The 20,187-nt window shown below is 41.8% G+C and overlaps 1 protein-coding gene across 1 annotated transcript in view; it reads right to left on the bottom strand.

Annotated features, from left to right (window-relative positions):
• Nucleotides 1-20,187, bottom strand: part of PRKN (parkin RBR E3 ubiquitin protein ligase) — an 858,599-nt gene that overhangs the window by 126,639 nt on the left and 711,773 nt on the right. Inside the window, exons 8-9 of the mRNA XM_044421581.1 lie at nt 12,379-12,440; nt 3,695-3,844 (exon numbers count right to left, since the gene is read on the bottom strand). Of these exons, the coding sequence (XP_044277516.1) occupies nt 3,695-3,844; nt 12,379-12,440 (212 nt within the window). The remainder of the gene's footprint in view (nt 1-3,694; nt 3,845-12,378; nt 12,441-20,187) is intronic.

Here is a 20,187-nt window from a genome sequence, read left to right as displayed (position 1 = left end):
TGTATTTTTTAAGCCTTCGTAGCTTGTTTGAGTCTGCTGGCCCAGGGGCCAAATGAAACATTAAATAGATCTTTACAGGTTAAATTAGGGGTGCATGAGAATTTTGTTTCAGGTTGCACATCATGTAAACATTTCCCATTCTGAGGAGGAGCACATGTTCTTAGAAAATGCTCTCAAATACCTGAAATTGTGTTCAGATCTGAAAAACTTATGTTTAAAACAATGCACACTTTATGAAATGTATTAAAAGGCACAATTTAAAGAGTGAAAGTTTTAAGTGTTCATTTCTGAAATGCTAATTTTTGAAAGTGCGCATAGCAATGCACTCTTTCCCCATTCAAATGAATTGGAACAAGAAAAGGTTGCTGTGAGAATGGGAGCAGGCCAAACCGAGCTTGGAAGTTCAGAGTTTTGGTGAGCTTGGGCATTCCTGATTTCCCCATCCCTACATTAAATGTATCTTTGCTTTGGGAAAATGTCAGTACAATGTCAAAATGTGCTGATAATTAGTGGGACTGAAGCAGTGGGGGAGGGAAGTTTAACCCTTTCCTCTCTACTGCTTTAAAGTTGCTATTTGAATTAGAAAGACATTCCGCATTAGGAACAATTAGACTTACTGTATTTTTCGCTCTATAAGATGCACTTCCCCCCCCCTCAAAAGTAAGGGGAAATGTCTGTGCGTCTTATAGAGCGAATGTGTGTGTGCCCGACGCCTGGGACACTGCCGGCCCACCTGCACCATGTGGCACCACCTGGCCGGCACGCGCTCAGCGCGCCCTGCTCCGCCCCCCACTCCGGCACAGGGGAGAGCTGTGACGCTCAGGGGGAGAGGTGCGGAGGAGGAGGAGCCGCGGGCTTTAACCTGCTGGCTGCATGGAGAGACGGACTGCTCACCCCCACCGCCCGGGAAGACCTGCTGCCGCCGCCACGCCACCTGGAAGACCACCGTCAGCACGCTACTGGCCCCACGTGACACCACCTGGCCCGGCGTGCCCTGCTCCGCCCCACTCCTCCGGCGCAGGTGAGAGCTGTTAATCACAGGTCGGTGTGTGTTTTCAAATGGCAACCCATGGGGAAGTGATGGGGAATGTGCCTGCAATTATCAGGAAGTTTCCATGGATCAGTTATCTGTTAGTTGATAGACACATTTTTTTTAGGATCAGTGAATATTTGAACAGCATTACCTTTGTGTATGAAGTTTATTTTTCAAAGGCTACTTAGTCCGCTGTGTGTTTGATTTACCGTACAATATCTCATTTTTTGTCAGAAGTTTTTTTCTATTATTTACTAGTAGGGCAGCGTGGACATTACTGGCTTTTTTAGATTTGTTATTGAATTGTCTGCAGCAGCTCTTGTATAACTGGTGTAGATTGTGGATCCCTTCAATAATTCCACTACTGACTAAGAAAGCGATGTCAGTGATTGTGAGCAACAGAGCTTCATAAATTCTGACTCTAGTGATGATGAGTTCTATGGGTTCAACGAAAACAAGAAGAGTACTTGAACTTTAAAATCTCTCTTTTGTTAATGACAGTGATGATGGTTCTTAATGCCACTGTTGACTGCTGTTCACTTTACAAGGTTGAAATACGGTATTACTGTATTCTGGTATAGTTTATTAAATAGTTTAGTAAACCATTTGATTCAGAATATTTTTTTTCTTGTTTTCCTCCTCTAAAAACTAGGTGCGTCTTATGGTCAGGTGCGTCTTATAGAGCGAAAAATACGTTAAATGGCACCAGGAATGCAGACTGCCCACTCCCTTCTTACCTTTTCCCTTATTATATCATGAGAATTTTCCAATGATACAGTGATATCATTTCCCTGTTCAGCTCTTCCCTTCCCCAGATATCTCTGCATGCCACTGAACCACCAGCACTTATGAACTCACTTACAAACTTTATCCTTCTCTCTTTACACCAAAGGCTGTTATCTGAATTTCAGGTGGTTAAGCTATCTTTTAAAGCTGTATCAGCACATGACTAAAAGAACATACTTTCAAAGAAATGATGCTTTCACTGTCTTCACAGGAAGAATATACATGCTGCAGCAGCCCCTGCGTGACAGCAAAGCCAGGGGGCTCCTATCTACTAGTTCTGTAAGGATGCATATTCCAGATAATTAACTTATTCAAAATAAAATACTACCCAGTTAGTTGGGGGTAACTTTTCAGATAATTTTAAAGATTTTTAATTGATGGATGATTTCTAAGTTTGTTTTATCTTGTTCTCTGAGTAGGGTCAATACAGCTCCTTAGGAAAAAAAGATGAATGCTGTACTCCTTTTGATACTTTTCTTGATAGATTTGAAGAATGGAACCCTTTTGTTTGTTTTGAATGTTATGCTTACAAGAAACATACTTCATGCCATACATTTCCTTACATCAAGAGTAGGTAACCTCTGGCTCTCCAGAAGTTTATGCCTATGACTCCTATCATCCATGAGTTTGCTCACTCACATCACTCCAAGGAAATCCTTGATATATATGGCTCAGCTTCTTAATTAAAAAATAGCATCTCACTTATCTTACACATAAGGTATCTATTTACTTTTAAGTGAACTGACTTGTTCTATGGAGTATTAAAGCATACTGTTCAAGGAAATGTGAGGAATCAAAATGACACTACTAAAATATTACCTATTGTCACTGGACGCAGAGACAGTATTTGAATGTGGGTTTCTCTGCTCCTCACATAACATTGGCAAAAAGTAGCTGAAGAAGGAATCTATACATACTGAAAAAGTACAGTAAACATACAGGGCTCTGTACCACTTCAAAATGCAAGTGGGGGGATCATATGCTTTTAACTTCCCACCAAGTGACACGCTGCACAGAGGAGAACAGAACCTTTCTCCTTGACATACTAGCTTTCCATGACCAGATAGCCTTTGATGCTGCAGAGCATTCAGTCATGAAAGACCATGCTCCTTCCGGGACCAGTGCAATTCTGGGAGGATAATCCTACTTTTTCATTAAATTGATTGATTAACTGTAAGATTTTGGCAACTCTTGAACGACAGGGTCAGAGAGCATCCATAAAAAAGGCCCTCGACATATTACAACTTCCCTTATTTGATGAGCGGAAGCAACACAAATAATGCTGGTTGTGTTGGTATAAGAGAGGAATAGGGACAACCTCTGGTATGGGCAGTCCATTCCAGTTCTGTTCCAGCAACTCTTATTTAAAAACAGCTCTTGTCTGACAAAGTCAAGATATCCGCATTAGCTTCACTGATTTGCTCAAAACACACAGTGTCATTTTGTTTACGTGATTCTTTCGCATCCTCTCCAGCCCTCCTCAAAGAGGCTGCTGCCCATAAAACAACACATTCTTCGGCTTTGGAACCTTCCCTGTTTTGCTGACTGTCAGGAGTTTCTGAAAGACTGAGAGCTCTTGGCTTGTCATTTGCACAGGCCCACTTTTCCTGGTAACTACTTAGATCAGCAACTTCAGAAACCAATTAAAGCAAAGCATCCTGGGCCAGGCATATTCTACACAATAAAATGATCATTTCTGGGCTGCAGCATTGAATTAAAATTGTTTATTGGGATCTACAGAGCTCTATTTCAGTATAAAAAGCATTTCAGAGTCACCAGTGAGATAAAGAAATGCAGAGATTATTCCCTGCCCCCCTTCCTTCACAGTCTTAATTCGAGTCCCATGATACTAATACGAAAAAGTACTTTGCTTACCCCACAGCCCATTCCACTGCTTGGTTCACACACTATCCTTCTCACTCCTGGCTCAGGAAGCAGGCCTGCTCCGCATCCTGGGGTGGGGCACAGGACTCCCCCCCTCTGCAAAACATACTCTTCTGCTCCATAGCGCTGGTAACGGTTGTACTGCAAGGAAAAAAGGAAAAAAAAACTGTGCAGTTTAATAAGCCCTGGAACATGAAAAAATGTCTTTCACTAATTGAACCAGTTAATCTGGGGTATGAAAAATGCCTAGTTTTGTAAGATTATTAAGGTAGCTTTTGAGCGAAGCATAGGAAGGACTGGGAGTTACAGGATTCTCTTTTCTGCTAGCTCTGGCAAGCAGTCATCAAGTTTTGCTGCAAAGTGAGGAGAAAGAAGGTAGGATTATAGCTGTTCATTGGAAAAATGCAGGAAATTTGCAGGGCAACAGACCTCAGATATGATGTGCTTTGCAGTTTTCATCTGATTTGTCAGGATACCAGATGTTTTGAGATACACCAAACAAAATAAGATATACAGGGCTTTTTTTGTCATAGAATGCACTGGAACAGCGTTCCGGCATGTTTTTTTCCAATGGATTTTACGAAGTGATTTTGAATCGCCTGTTGGCGTGGCAGGTCAGCCGCAAACATCATTAACATAGTGCTTGCGGGCTGCTTTTCTGTCTGTACTGATAGTGAGATAGTGAGGGCACTGCTCGGCTTCGGATTGGTGTGTGTGGTCGCATGCTGAGTCTTACTGCTGGTGGCGACGTGAGTTCCGGCACCTTTTTTTTTTTTTTTTTTACAAAAAAAGCACTGAAGATACATATACATTTGTATCTTAATTATTCAATATATCACTCACCACCAGTAAACAGGAACATCTCACAAGAGATAACCGTGTTACAAACTGCACTGTTTGCACTTGTGGATGGGAGCCTACCACCAAGCAGCCTTGCCGTGAAGACTAGGTGAAGGGGTGGTCACTGCAGGTGCCATCAGACTCAGCAGGCCTATGTACTCCAGTTGTGGGGGAACATGGCTGTGCTTGCATGTGGGTTCCTAGGGACAGCTGCTGTGTGAACATTGGAACATTAGCCTGGAACTTTAGTCTGATACTCTTCCTGCATTCACCATCCATTCAGTTGACTATCTGATCATCCCCTCACCCCAAAACCTCCCTACTGCATCTCCAGCCATCTCCAGTGTACAAAACAAACAAACAAACAAACAAACAAACCCACACACCATCTTCCACCACCACCTTGCAGGTCCTACACCAACCTCACAGGAAGGTCCTTGCACCCTCTATTGGTTTTGTGTGCACCTGCCTATCTCCTGAGTTTTGTTCCCAATTCCATATTGGTTCAATACTCTCCACTCTGATTGGCTGAAAGTAATAATCACTGTATCTGGATGGAACATTGTGTTGGCAATCACCATAGTAACTGTGTGCATGAAGAAAAGGGTGGGGAGAAGAGGGGGAAGCAAACTCAGCATTGCCCGCTGAGTTGGTTTTCTGGCTACCATTGTGCAAGAAACAATTTGTGGCTGGTGGCCTGTATGGGCAACAGATTTTCTTTAAAAAGAGGCATTTGTGTGCAGTGTGAGATGTCTAGAGCATATGTTTGTAACATTTTCCTTGTGTGCTTGTTTTCCAGCTAATAAGAGAAATAGGCTGGGAAGACCATGATATCTTGCCACTGTGATCCTGAGCACACTTGGCAGGGAGTATGGCCGTATTAACATAGGGGCATCTTCTGACTATGCATGCATGGGTTGGGTTGTAGGATGTGGTCCACAGCACTGGGCTGTGTGGCCAGAAGTTGCTGCAATTGTTGATCTTTTGCCAGAAAACGGGCTATATGCTGGCAAAATATTCATATGTGCACATCCTGTGAATTCACAAGGAATTCTTTTCGAATGGACATGCACAGGATTACTTATATGTCTGTCAACTTTTTACTGATCTCCTCCACAAGCCGTGATCAGCAGCAGCACACATGAATCAACAGTGGTAGTGTGGGGAGGCTGCATGTCCATACAGCTCTGCCCCGCTCCCAGTAGGTGTGCCCTCTGATAGCCCTTCCTTTGCCATCTATGTTAGGTGCATGGGAGAAATGTAAGTGCCAATAGATGTGCCTACAGATCCTTCACATGTGGAGTGTCAGTATACATGTAGAACATCTTCCCACACAGTCCAACACAGAGGCAAAAGAGCACATGACCCCAAGGGCCCGGGCTATCCCATCTCGCTTGTGTCATGGCTCCTGTGCAGTCTTCAGCATGCATAGCAGCAGATGTCTGAAATCTCTCCCGCTTATATTTTAACTCTTTCTAACCATAGAATAAAGAGAAAATTCAGCTACCATAAGGCTACCCCAAGTTTATAATGTCTCCATAAAGCAATCAGTTGCTATTTTGCAACCAATATTAAGCACAAAACTAAGACAACTGGCCTAGTATCTGGTTCTAGACTGCATCTATTTTTAAACAATGCTTGAGCTTTCTTTACAGGAAGGGAGTTAAGTGCCCTGATTTACTGGCCTTGCTTGGAGAATGAGCCTTATAGAGCCTTACTCTCACATGTTCCTTTTACCAGTGCTGCTAGGAGTTCATAAGATTAAGTTTAGTCTTAAGACTGGGCACAATTTGCCATGCTGTTTAATTGAACTTTTCTTTTTTTAACAATGGTTAATTGAAACAAGCCAAACTCAGACCACAGTTTATAAAGCTGGCTTGTTAGTTAAGTTTAACCAATAACTGGGGTTCAGACAACACACAAAACTCTGATTAATCCATGGTGGACGAAGAAGCTTCCAGCCTTCTCATGCCTGCACTAGAGGAAGAGAATAGAAGTGAAGGCTTCAAAACCTGAAGCTTGTGCAGACTTGGTCTCGTAATAGTTTAGTGTACTATCCAAGTGGTGGCCATTACAGAATGGCTAATAATCACTACTACCCCAGCTCTGTATTGATTCCCGTTCTTTGTCAGAGCAGAGAGAATGAACTTCAAAGTGGGGGTGGGGAATAGATTTTCTTACACTATCTTAAACTTTTCTAAGAGCTTGTTGAGGAACACATGCCAGCTACATTACAGGAGAGGGCTTGCCAGAATCCCCATTATCAATTCTTAGTTGATAAAAGAAAATGTTTCTCAGTTTTCACTGAAGTATAAAAGACTCTGGTGTTTTCTTCTGTTCTTTAATTTCATGTACAAATATTTTTTAATCAATTCTGTCACTGTAAGTTATAAGCAAGAAAACTGATTTACTGGATTCAATTTGGAGGAAAAGTAATATTTTGTCAGGGAATTTGACATTTTCTACAGGCTCAGAACAGAAATCATGCCAGATCATTACACTATTATAGCACTGTCAAATATTATTTTTGCACTATAAAAACTAAAGAAATAGATGAATCTAAAGAGAGAAGATCCTTCTATATACAGTCACACATTTCACTGTTCAGTCACTAAGCTGTCTCCTAGCTCTGGCATCAAAGAATATTTTTTCTCATTTAATTCTTTCTCTCTCTCTCTCTCTCTCTCTCTCTCTCTCTCTCTCTCTCTCTCTCTCTCTCTCTCTCTCTCTCTCTCTCTCTCGCTTTTAGGGTAAAAATTATACAGTCCAGTCAGTATGGGCCTTTCACTATAACAAAAAGCTGTTTTGTTGTGAAGTATGCTATTTTCATGGGTTAGAGGATTTATGCTTTCAATCATCCTTCCATGGCTTAAAGAGACATGAAAGAAAAGATTTTAAAAGTGATTCTATGTAATAGGTCTGTGCTCCTCAAACCACTCAACTCCTCCAAGTTCCTGATATTACTCTGAGAAAAGTGGTTCCAGTAACAATGTAATTGTGATGTAAATGCATCTATCCTGATCCAGTGCATTTGATATGTGTGCATGTGTGCACGCATGCATCTGTGTGTTTTAAGAATGTCATTTGTTTGGAGTCTCACATGTGCATCAAATTCTTCCGGGAATTGCAGTCATCATGGTTTACCTACATGAGACACAAGAAGCTGCCTTGTGCCAAGTTGGACCATGGGCCCATCTAGCTTAGTACTGTCCACACTGACTGGCAGAAGCTCTCCAAAGTTTCTCAGTCTATCGGAACTGAACCCAGAATTTGTTGCATGTAAAACATGTGCTGTCCCACTGAGATACAGCCCTTCCTCTACATTCCTCTGTGTTGCATTCATATGATATTCCATTCATGGAAAACAGAGGGGTAAAATCATTCTTTTATACAAGATAATTACTTTTATGGCAACTTATGTTTGTTCTATGTATTAAAATTAGAAGGAAAAACAGCACTGTGCAGCTGGAAGTTAATAATTAAACAAAATATAGGGTAGGGTTGCACTACTATAAGTATTAATATACGAGTACTCTCAATCTAAGTCTAAAATTTCCTACATTTCTGCTTATCAATATCTCTATTATAGGCCTAAAGTCGAAGAAGCAGGGGCATATTGGATTACTACTTCAAAACAATATATGAGTTTCAACTCTACCTCCTATTTGTCTTTTTGGCCCCCACTGCTTGCCTTAATATTCCCAGGTCACTGTTGTCATGAAAATAAAGCAAAACTGGCAATATTTAAGCTAAAGTCTTTGCAATTATTTATTTTTGCCTGCATGACCATCTCCCTCATCCACTAATCCAGGGACAGGCAACCTTTTTGGACAAAAGGCCTATCTGGCAGTTTGAGAAAGCATCCAAGGCATTGCCACAGAGTGGCTGCCATAGGAATTGTGGAAAACGGAAAGTAATTTGCCCCAAAGTCTGAGTACATGGCAGTGGTGGGGCCTGGCCCCAACACACTAAACAACACATTAAACAACAGTGCCGCAAAATCCTTTCACAGCAAACCCAACTGCTAGTAAGAAAAAGAAATACAAGTGGGAGGCACAAGACATCTTGGTGGATGCCAGGAAAGATATCCAAGTGTGTATTAGTGCCCTTGCCGACCTTGCTCTAGTCAAGAGGATGCTTTTCCTCTTGATCATAAACATTATGACCTGTCCTCAGAGTGATTAGCTTCTCCTTTTACTCAATTCCTTGTCTTCCTTTCACTTTTCCTTAAATCACCTATTCTTCCTTTAGCTTCCTCTTTCTCAATCGACTCTATGCCATATTCATCCTTCTTGCCTCTGGGCTTCTCAATTTACCCACATCACAGAAAATTTTTTGAGTATTCAGCCGGCCCTCAGGAGACATTTCATTCCCAGCCAAATTGATGACTTCCTTTTCTCTCACAGAAGCAGGATTGATACTTAGTTTTCCGACCGAATAAACATCCCATACCACCACATTAGTTCAACTTGTCTGTATAAGAAGAGGCTGTGCATAGTAGGAGACAGATGACTCCTTTTTGTATCCACAGAACTTCACTAGCATGTAGCTGTTGCTTTGAAGCACCAGGCCACCAAATGAAATTATTCTCTAAATATACCACATCATCTTTATCCATGATGGGCAACTTGTGGTCCTCCAGGCTTTTGGCCTACAACTCCCATTATCTCTTACCATTGGCTATGATGGATAGGGCTGATGTTTTTGCGGGCCAAAAACAGCGGGAGGACCAAAGATTGCCCACCCTGACTGGGTGGCCTGGAATATTTGACCAGGTGGGCAAATATTCCAGGTTTGCAGAACTTCTTCACATTTGCAAAGAAGGGAAGAGCAGAAGTAAACTCTCTCGCTGTCAGTGGTCTTTCTGCTGGCAGCAGTGGCCAAAGTGGGGCGTATAGTTGAACTATGGAACTTGCTGCCACAGGAAATGGTGATGGCTGCCAATCTAGATGGCTTTAAAAGAGATTGGACAGATTCATAAGGAAGGAGGCTATCAGTGGCTACTAACCTTGCTGGCTATGTGCTACCTCCTTGACCAGAGGGCATGCCCGCACACACTAGTTGCTGAGGAGCGTGGTTAGGAGGCGATCCTGCACCCACCCTGCTTGAAGGATCATGTTGGCAGCTGCAGTGCTGGACTAGATGGACCTTTGGTCAGATCCAGCGCGGATGTTCTTATGTTCTTATTCTCAGAAGCAGGAGATGAAAGGTCATGCTGGAAGGTCTGCCTCGGGTGCTTTGGAGTCAAAGCCCCCTTTGCCCCTTGGTAGGCTCCTAGGTCTCAGTTATCTACACCAGCCTGAAACTCCTTTTAAAAGAAGAACCAGTCGACAAAGTGGGGGAAAGCTTCACCTGATACCTACTACTCTGGCCTCTCTGAGACTGAGAAACGGCATAACTCCCACCATATAACATCCTATCCCTTAGAATTGCTCTGTAATCAGGTGGAGTGGGCTCTTATGCACCTGCACACAGAAGTGGAAGAAACGATGGCTATAAAAAGATCGTTTCAAGAGACTTTAAAAAGATGATTTTACTGGAAAGATTTAGGAGAAAAATTTCTGTAACATTTTAATTTATCTGACTTGCTAAGCATGTTTAAATTAATTCTGCACAAAGCTTTGAGAATATGTTCTGCCTTTATTGTTCACAGAAAGGAGTTCCAAAGTCATAAGTGTACTCAAAGAAACCAGATCAAGGAGGGAAAAAGAATGAAAAAATAGAAGACGCATTTAGATAACTGTAATACCACATCTTATAAAGAAATGCATATTTCAAGGAGAGGGGAAATACTTTTGAGGCTTTCATCTAAGCACATGGTATCACTGACCCAAATTATTTCAAGATGTTTTGAAGTTGGGCCCCAGTTACAGTGGAATACTAGTGACTGCAAATTTCTCTTGTAGCCTCGTCCTCCACCTTAGCATCTAGGGCACAAGAAGAAAGGCCTTTAAATTATGTTTTACTTTTTATGACAGGAAAGACATTTTTCTGTCTTGCCTTGGATTTCACTCCTCAGCTGGTGTTTTGACTTTGCATTCCGGCATGGACTTTGAACACTTCTTTGGACACACGGAGTACTGCTTTTTCTCATTTGACTCACAGACCAGGAAGGGATTAAATGTGCAGTTCCATACAAGTTTAGACAGAAAAAAGGCCTACAACTCTCAGAGATTAAATCTGAGACCACCTCCATGCAACACACATGAACCTGTGACTGTGCCCTGTGTCCACCCATTTCAACCATCAATTAAAATGGTCATCTTTCTATATGCAGGCCTGAATCCCTACGCTTGAGGACAAGTGCCTGGCCATGCCAATGGACTGGAGAAGAGCTAAAAAACTGAAGCTCAGTCTGGAAAAGACAGAGGCACTGGCAATGAATGAGTCTTCAAATCAAATGAGATGGACTTTACATGCACTGGATAGGGTTACATTCCCCTGAATGAACCAGTGAATAGCCTGGGGTTGCTCCTGGATCTGTTGCTGGATCTAAGTGGTATGGAGAACCCTTCTGGCAGTATCCCAGCTGCAACCCACCTGGAGATAGATAGTCTAGCCACAGTCATCCATGCCCTGATAGCTTCCCATTTGTATTACCATAATGGGTTATACCTGGGGCTACCTTTGAAGATAGTCCAGAAATTTCTAGAGGAAAAGGGTACAAAGGTTTAACTAAGACCAGGCATTCGGCCAGTTCTCTCTCCACTGAACTACCTTCCAGTATTAATTTTCGGGCCCAATTCAAGGTGCTGGTTTTGACTTATAAAGTTCTACGCAGCTGGGAACAACAGCACATGACAGAAGACTGCTTCCATATGTACCCAACCATGCTTTGAATTCAGCCACAGAAGCATATCTTCTAATGGCCCCTCAATCTGATGCTCAGAAGGTGGCAAGAAGAATGAGAGTCTTTTTGAGGATGGCACCCCAGTTCTGGAATGCACTCCCAAGGGAAACTCACCTGCTGTTACATTGCTATCTTATCATCAGGCTAAGACATTTTAAAAGTACTTTAGTATTTTTAGTCTTGACCATATATGATTTTTATCCCCTGCAGTGTAGCTTGCATCTGTATGCTGTCTTAATATATCTAGTGGTTCCATACATGATATTGTTTTTATGGCATTTTATTATACCATTTTATGCTTTAAATTGCATGGTACAGAACCTATATAAATATATGAAGCATTTAACAAATTAGCTTCAGTAAATAATCTTGGGAAGACTGGCCACCATATCCCAGCTTCTTCTAAATGTGGATTGTTTCTATAAAGTCATTTCAGTGCTTTCAAAAAGTGCAAGATAACCCATGCTAGTTCTCTTTTTAAAGAAAGAAAAGGAATGTAAGTGTGTGTAACGGGATGTACATACCAATACATTAGCCTTTTTTGCGACATGACCTGAAAATCCCTGAATCCAGAAAAGAGACAAGAAGAAAAGGTCGAGGACTTGCCCAGATGTTTAAAATGTGGGCAAAAATAAGTATATCACGCCAAGCATTAAATCTCGCTCTTCAGTGAAGACAGACTTCCGCCTCTGTTTGCCTGTCTGCCATTTTACACTGTCTGTTTACTGCAAGCATCCTGAGTTGAAAAGCTCTGGCAGATAGCAGATGTACCAATTAATAATCTGTCAAAGCTGATGGATAGAATTTTTAAAAAGCCTCGTACAAACACACACATATATCACATGAGCATCCCCCTCCCACTTCCATTTTCAGGGCACTGGGAGGGTCGTGAGACACACAGTGCCTCCCTGGAGAGAGAAGAAGCTGTCTCATTAGCGTCTATCTTTCATGACACCGTGACGCTACCTTTCAGATGTTAACTCACCTGCTCTTCGCCCAGAATTCTGAAGTGATGCTGCTCTTTAATCAAGGAGTCTGGACAGCCGGCTGCAGTAAAGAAACACAGAGAAATACAGCTTAGCACTTATTTTCACTGGCTCCAGGGGCATGATATATTGCAAGCAGACACAGAGAAGTAGCATCAGAGATGGATACCCAGCTAAGTAGCATTGTAAAATGTTACTGAAACTCCAGTAGATGGACTGTATTAGCCCACACTTCTGCCATACCATATTTCAGAAGCTACTAGGAATGCTCTGAAAGATGGCATTCTTCATCTTTATGTCCTGCCCCTTCCTCCACAAGAAGATGGAAAAGGGGGAGATTAGTGGGGAAGACTTGGGCATTCCTTTTCTCCAAAAGGAGGGCTTTTTGATGCTTGGGTATCTCTCTCTCTCTCTCTGTGTTGTGGATGTATGTATGTATGTACACCTTTTTAAAAAGTCCATACCTGCTAGGAAAAGCAAGCATTGCCTCTGATAAGTAGCAAGCTGTAGGATTCGAATGTAAGAGAATAGGATTCGAATGTAAGAGAACAGGATTCGAATGTAAGAGAATGCCATTGGCATCCCGCTTGTTTGACCCTTTGGGGTTGTGGTGGAAAGTTCAAGGCATTAGATGCACACGCTATCCCTTTGCCAGCATGCCCTGACAAGACACCAATGGACCTTTGTGTCTTGCATGAGGCACCCAGATGCTGTACAGCCAATCAATGTTAGCAATGCTCTGACCTGATTTAAAGTACCCACAATGTCATGGATAGTGTGCACACAAATGAATGTGGCTCTGGCAATGTGAGGAAGCCCATCAGACAGCTCATCTTAAATACTCTGGCCACCTAATGAGAAGGAAAGACTCACTGGAAAAGAGAACCCTAATGCTGGGAACAATAGATGGCAAAAGAAGAAGGGGACGGCAGAGGATGAGGTGGCTAGATGGAGTCACTGCAGCAGTTGGTGTGAGCTTAAGTGGACCCTGGGGGATGGTGGAGGACAGGAAGGCCTGGAGGGATGCTGTTCATGGGGTTGTGATGGGTCGGACATGACTCCACAACTAACAACAACAACAATTATTGTTTTAATTTCTATACTGCTCAATAGCCAAAGTTCTCTGGAGGGTTTACAACAATGCATAAAAATGCAACACAAAATGCAAACAACATTAAAAACATCATAGAAAGATTAGCATGCAAACATTTAAAACCAAATTCAAAATACATACTAAAAAGTTACAACAGGTTATACAAATTAAATCAAGTGACCTGCTTAAAACAGCTAACAAAGCCCCAGTAAGCTAATTAGATGTTATGAAAGGGAGCCCCTATTTTTTAATCAGTCTGGTTCATTTCTTCCAAATGGCTTTCTTGGAATTTGGGGAATAGTTAACCCTCAGATATACATTTTGAAAGAAGTGTTATACAAGTAACCTGAGCAAAAAGTTAAAAGAAAAACATAAAAGAAGCATGCCTTTGACTGAAATATCTTCAGACTGATGCAATCTTTTGTATCTCAAAGGTTAAATCAAATCATTTGGGTTCACAGTCAATGAATGCCAAAGTAATAATGGGGAAAAATTGCATTTCTGGCATTTGCCATATCCTTTTTGTACACCTCAACTGTTCTTATGTGTAAAATGCTTTAAGGGTTAATTATTAGATCTCTCCCATAAATTATAACATCTTACAAACAGCATCTCTTTCATATTTTGCTAGAAAACTATAACTCTGTCAAATATGAAAAATAGCCTCCCCTCCCCCCCCCACACACAGAATACACATAGAAATTCAGCAATGAAAGAGGATGTGATAAAAATGCAGTGAATATATCTCTTCAAACAGTATCCAACATATCAGGATGGAAAACAACAGTGAAAGACTTTATTGCTTCTGTGATGCCAATACACTGGATTTTACCTGAAATTCACTTAGTGCAATGACCATGCAACAGTTTGGTCACAACCAAGGATGGATGAAAACAATTCTTATACTAATGTTGCTTTCTCATACAGTGACTGCTATCTGTGGTGGCTTGGCCCATTTTTATTTATTATTATTACATTTCTATTCCATCTGTCTTTCCTCTTGCAAGAAACCCATGGTCCACCTCCTCTCCATTTTATCATCATATCAGCGCCGTGATAAGGCTGCAAGTTGGTGATTGACCCAAAGTCATCCAGTGAACATCAGGACTGAGTAGGGACTAGAACCCAGATCTTCCAAGTCACCCTCAAACTACTAAAGTACACTGGCCCATCACTGACAATTCTCAAGGGGCTATGAAGTCTCTGGACTTCATGAATGCTCAGGGAAACTCTATTGAACTGGTTCCAGAATCCAACAAGGACACATTTCCAGATGTTCCACAGGTCTGGCTGACAATCTACTCCTCTACACCTGCTACAGTGCCCAGGTCCAATGCTCAAGACTACAGGTCCATGCACTTTCTAGAATGAAGAAATGTCTGTTGCCTGCTCTTTCACTTTCTTCAGGTGTTCAGTTTAAATACTTGCAAACTACTTCTCAGCAATGCCAGGCGCCCCAGCCAATGCATGGTTGGTACACTCCGAAGGATCTCCAATATTAGGGAGGAGACCCTTGTCAATCAAGGCTTTTTTCCCTGTGGAGGAAATTGTGCGTCAAAGTGCCCCCCTTCTGATTCAGCCGACCATGTATGGCTGGTGTGGACAATGTTGTGGGGGGGGGGCTTGACCAGTGTGTCCCCATTTGCCCTTCATATAGAGTAATGAGCACCTGATCTCTTCAGTACATAATGCACAGATGAGACTAACAGGTGATGGGCACCCATTTGGATGAATTTGAAAGGGGATTGGACTAATTGATGGAGGAAGTCTATCAATTGCTACTAGTCCTGATAATGATATGATCCCTCCAGTAAAAGAGGCAGTATGCCCATGTACACCAATAGCTTAGGAACTCGAGTAGGAGGGCCCTGTTGCATTTATATCCTGCTGAAAGGTTTTCTGCGGGTATCTGGTTCACCACTGTATGAACAGAATGGGGAAGAAGATGGACCATCAGTTTCATTCAGCATGTTCTTCTTACGCTTTAACAATACAAAATAAGAAATGCATTTAGATATATATTTACAGACTCTGCGGAAGATAAAAACAAAAATCATGATTGTTTAGTAGTAGATTTTTCCTGACTAGTTGGAAGTCCCTGGAGAATTAGTTAAATTGCAAGATTTTGGATGCAGAAGTTCCTTGAACTTCTAAGATAAAGAAACTAAAACCGAAACAAATGGAAGATTGGCTATCTTCTTAAAGTTAAAAGATTTGTTTCACAATTTACACAAATATAGAAATGAAGCAAGTTTTTGATCTTAGGGTATATCATATCCTCACTTCCCCAGTCTGATGTGCTCCAGATGCGTGGGCTGGAAGTGATGGGGCTGTGATCCAACACATCAGTACCAAGTTGGAGTAGGCTGAGAAATAATTATTTGCAATGCCAACAGCCCCCCAAATATTCCATTGACCTCACAATGCCCTAATACTTTCTGATTAATTCCTTCACTCTCTTTCAGATCTCTAAAATGCTGAAACTAATTAGAATGCTGATGTAAGTGTAAGACCTTTATCCTTCTTGAGTCCAATCCAGTGCTGAAGCATTGTATCTCCATGACACTGTAATCACTCTTGAGGTGTCAGAGAAGCTGATGCCAAAGGATTTAGCAGCTTCATTGTACTAGAGTTAATTAAATGTTTTGAGGTTTGCAACAACCTTTTCCATTCATAGTGTTTGTCCTCATTTGAAAGACAAGAAATTGGGAAGAAGTGTTAAAATCAGTTCATAAGTGGATGCTGGGAATGATGGTGTTAATGGGTAGCAGCAAGTAAAAGACCAAAATGAACCAGGCAAAGGAACAAGGAGAATCCCAAAGGATGGAGAAGGTTTTTTCCTGAGAACTTCATTTTTATATTTTTAAACAGGAGGCAGGTTTTGAGGATGTGAGAAAAGATAGACGGACCAATGATATGGGGTGCTCCCACTGACATGGTCTTGGGGTGAAGTGGGGGGCTAGAACTGTTCAAATGCTTCTCTAGTTAACATCAGAGGCTTTGGCAGAGTCCCAGCCTACTCTGACCTTCTACGAAGCTTTCGGGAAGGGTCAAACTAGTTGATACCTTAGCATGCTCACATTTTTCTATCTTCTTTTAAAAATAGCCACTGTGTGTGCCCCAGTTGGGGTCTGGATTGTGACATGCGGGAAGAGGTTTCAACCTTTCCCCCCATTCCCATGGGTGCAATTAGCAGATCCATTCCAGGGCAAAGAGCAAGTGGAGAGTATTTTTCATTGGAAAAATAGCACTGCTTGGGAGAAGCTTTAACCCTCCTCCCCTGCACCATTGTCCTTCTTGACCAATCCCTCTCCAGAGCTTCTTTTTTTAAAGATACAGAAATAAGACTGCATATTGAATGCATCACCTGCTTTGCCAAGAGGAAGCAAATATATTTGAGGTGCAGAATAAGACTAACCTGTTATGTGTTTACATGGAAAAAGAGCCAGTTGGTTAAAGAGCCACCTGGAACCAATGCATAGCTGGGCCTTTCCTCACTTTAATCAATGAAGTCAAATTAAGCATTTGGGTGTACACTTTTCAAAAATCTGCACCCAAATGCCACGTCAAAGCAATGAGCAAATGAACAAGCCACCTAACACACATTGAACCAAAGCCAACAACAGCAACAACAGGGCAACATACACATAGAGCACAGTGCAGTTGTATAGAACAGTACAAAATATTTCCTCCATTCCTTTAGCCTTCCAATATGCTGCCCCTTGCCCCGGATGCTTCCCATCACTGCCCTCCCTCCTTTTCTTAAACCTCCAAGGAATGAGTCAGTGCAGCGTAGGACCACAAGGTTGAGGGACTGAGGGAACTGGGTCTCTTCAGCCTGGAGAAGAGGAGACTCAGAAGGGATCTCTTGGCGACATACAGGTATGGGAGGGGATGTCACACGAGGGTGGGCAGAGACCTGTTCTTCCCTGCAGAGGAAGGCAGGACATGCTCCAACGGAGCAAAGCTCAGGGAGCCAAGGTTCCATTTGGATGCCAGGAAGCACTTCCTGACAGTTGGGACCCCGAGGGTGTGGAATGGGCTTCCACGTGAGGTGGTTGAGGCCCCATCGGTGCGGGTGTTCAAAGACAGGCTGGACATACACATGGTGGACATGTTGTGAGCGGAGCTGGCTGGAGCCAGGGGTCAGACTAGATGGCCCGGGAGACCCATTCTGACTCTCTCTGTTTCTATGAATGCAATGTCAAAGATAATAACATTCTATAGAGCTTTCCTTAGCTGCTCTAGATAGTGATTATATCCATAGAAAACCACCCTATCCCATGACAAACCACTGGTCCTTCTAGCTCATTCATGTCTGTGCTAACTAGAAGGGGCTCTCCAGGGTTTGCATGCTAAATGGCTGCACTGACACTGTGCTAAAGCTTTCCCAAGTACCTGGGACCATATAAGCATTTATTATTCCTCAGTTGCTCTGGAAAATGAATCTGGAATATTTATCCCCTCTCTTTAACTCCATATTGGACAAGTCAGGTAAGATTTGAGATGAAGGTGACAATAAACTTTTTTGAATTTGGGATTCGATTCACCCTCCCCCCCTCAAATCAAATTTGGTAAGTGGTTTAAGATGATTAGGGCATCTTGGTCTCCTTAAAATACATTACGTACAAAGAGAGAGGGGGGAGGAGGATGGAGAACATATATTTCAAAATAAGAAACAGAATTCCCTGCTGAATGAAATCCTGATATGTGGCAACTGTTCCATCTCTGATAAAATTATGCATTACCTGAACCCAAGAGAATTCTTCATTTTTTTTCCAACTGCATTTCATTAGACAAAATCTCACTTAAGCTGTAGTCCTAAGCATATTTTCTTGGGAGTAAACTACACTGAGCACAATGGGATGTACTTCCATGTAATGCACTAGCTTGTGCTAATAAATAGTTGTTCTCTGTTCATATAACTCAGGTCGCATTTCCACCCCCACTATAACCCTGCTGCCTCAGGACTATATCATTCCCATCTTATTGATAAGCATTCTGAGGCCACCAAAAAGGGACCTGTCCAAGTTTTTCAGTGTGTTTCTGATGCAGCATTTTTAACCTGGTTTCCCAGATTCAAAATCCTGACTAAAAGCTACAGTTTTGTGCTGGCTTTCAGCTCGCTAAAATGCTAGCCTACAGGTGCCCTAGGAAAGGTGTGTGGCAATTTGGCTTAGCTGTCCTCCTGTCTCATTTGTTACACATTGTGAGCAAAAAAGCGTGCAATTTGTGCCAAATACTTAATGTGCTTGCACAGTAAGTGCCAAGAGAGCCTCGATCGAGACTGGAACAGATAAAACAAATGACATGCAATACATTACTGGCAATGCACATCGTGTGTCAGCTGCAATGGGGAAATTCTGCTGGACTGTTGTGTACAGTGCTGGCCTCGGATAGCAAAATCTCTTTCCATTTTAATGGATGCTTTAAAGCTAATTTACTCAAAGTAAATGAACTACTGTAGCTATTTGCTTCAAAGATACTTTCTTGCTAATCTTTATGACAGAAAATAGCAACAGAGAAAATGGTTTGCACTTTAGAGAGGGGTTTTTATTTTGGTTTGAATACAGAACTGCTCAAAACACAGGCCTCTATTTTGCTTTCCTTCTCATTTTGATCTCAGTTTAGGAAAAATTATAGGAATTTTATGTTGCCAGAAGTAGTTACTTTTGACAGTTCATTATATATATGTTTTACTCTGTTGTATGATGGATTATGTAAATCAGCTCAGGGTGGGGATGTTTCAAAACCAATTTCATTCCTGCCTGATAAGATTGGTAGGCCAAGATTTTTTAGAGTGGTTAGCATGGTACAGCTCCATACTTCATACGGTAAACCTGATTACTGTCGATACACTGATGTTACACCAGCATTTCCCATAATGAAGTGGAAAAGCGTAGATGACATACATACATTAAAAACATGATGTATGTGCAATAAGGAACAACGTGTAAAGCTTTCACTTCTTAGGCTTGGGGGACTGATGCCTGACTTTGAGGTAAAATACAATGAATTTATGAATCTACCAGATCAAGCTTTTAAACAAAGAAAGGAGATGAAGAAAATTGCACCGCTCACCTTTGAGAATCCTAGCTAATTTGTGATTCAGTGTTGGAACAAGTGCAACATTTTGTGCCTAGAGTCCACAGAAAAATATTAAACTATAGCCCCACTCCCACAATATATTGTGGAGATGCCTGCCATCTGCTTGGGTACGCAGATGATAGCGGGGTGGGGGGGTTGCATGTTGTATGAAGTAGCAAGTGCAAAGGAGCTTTTCTGCCTTCCTTGGTAGCATGTCACTGGCTCACTTGTTCAGGTCATCTGGAGCTCTGGGAAGCTGACATCTTACTTCAGTGCAGCCCACTGATTTCTGTGCCATATTGCCCCAGCCTCTGTAGACTAAGCTGTAGACAGGTGGAGTGAAGGGTCTGCTGTGTGGTTGAGAAGTGTGCATTCTTTGTTGTGCACAGCATCAACCTGGACCATTTAACAGTATGTTTTATTATTTATTTATTTATTTATTTATTTATTAAAACATTTCTATGCCGCCCCTTGCCGAAGCCTTGGGGCGGCTCACAACATCAAATAAAATACACAATAAATTAAAACAATAACAATTAAAATATATACAGTAGAATAAAATAAGCCGCCCTGGCCAAATAAAATTCAATAATATTAACATTTAAAATGCTGCTTAAATAAAAAGGTC

Source organism: Varanus komodoensis, unplaced genomic scaffold, assembly GCF_004798865.1.
Source record: "Varanus komodoensis strain SLA01 unplaced genomic scaffold, ASM479886v1 scaffold1, whole genome shotgun sequence".
Taxonomy (NCBI): Eukaryota; Metazoa; Chordata; class Lepidosauria; order Squamata; family Varanidae; genus Varanus; species Varanus komodoensis.
The sequence above is the reverse complement of the archived record's forward strand: the minus strand, read 5'-3'. Positions and strand labels throughout refer to the sequence as shown.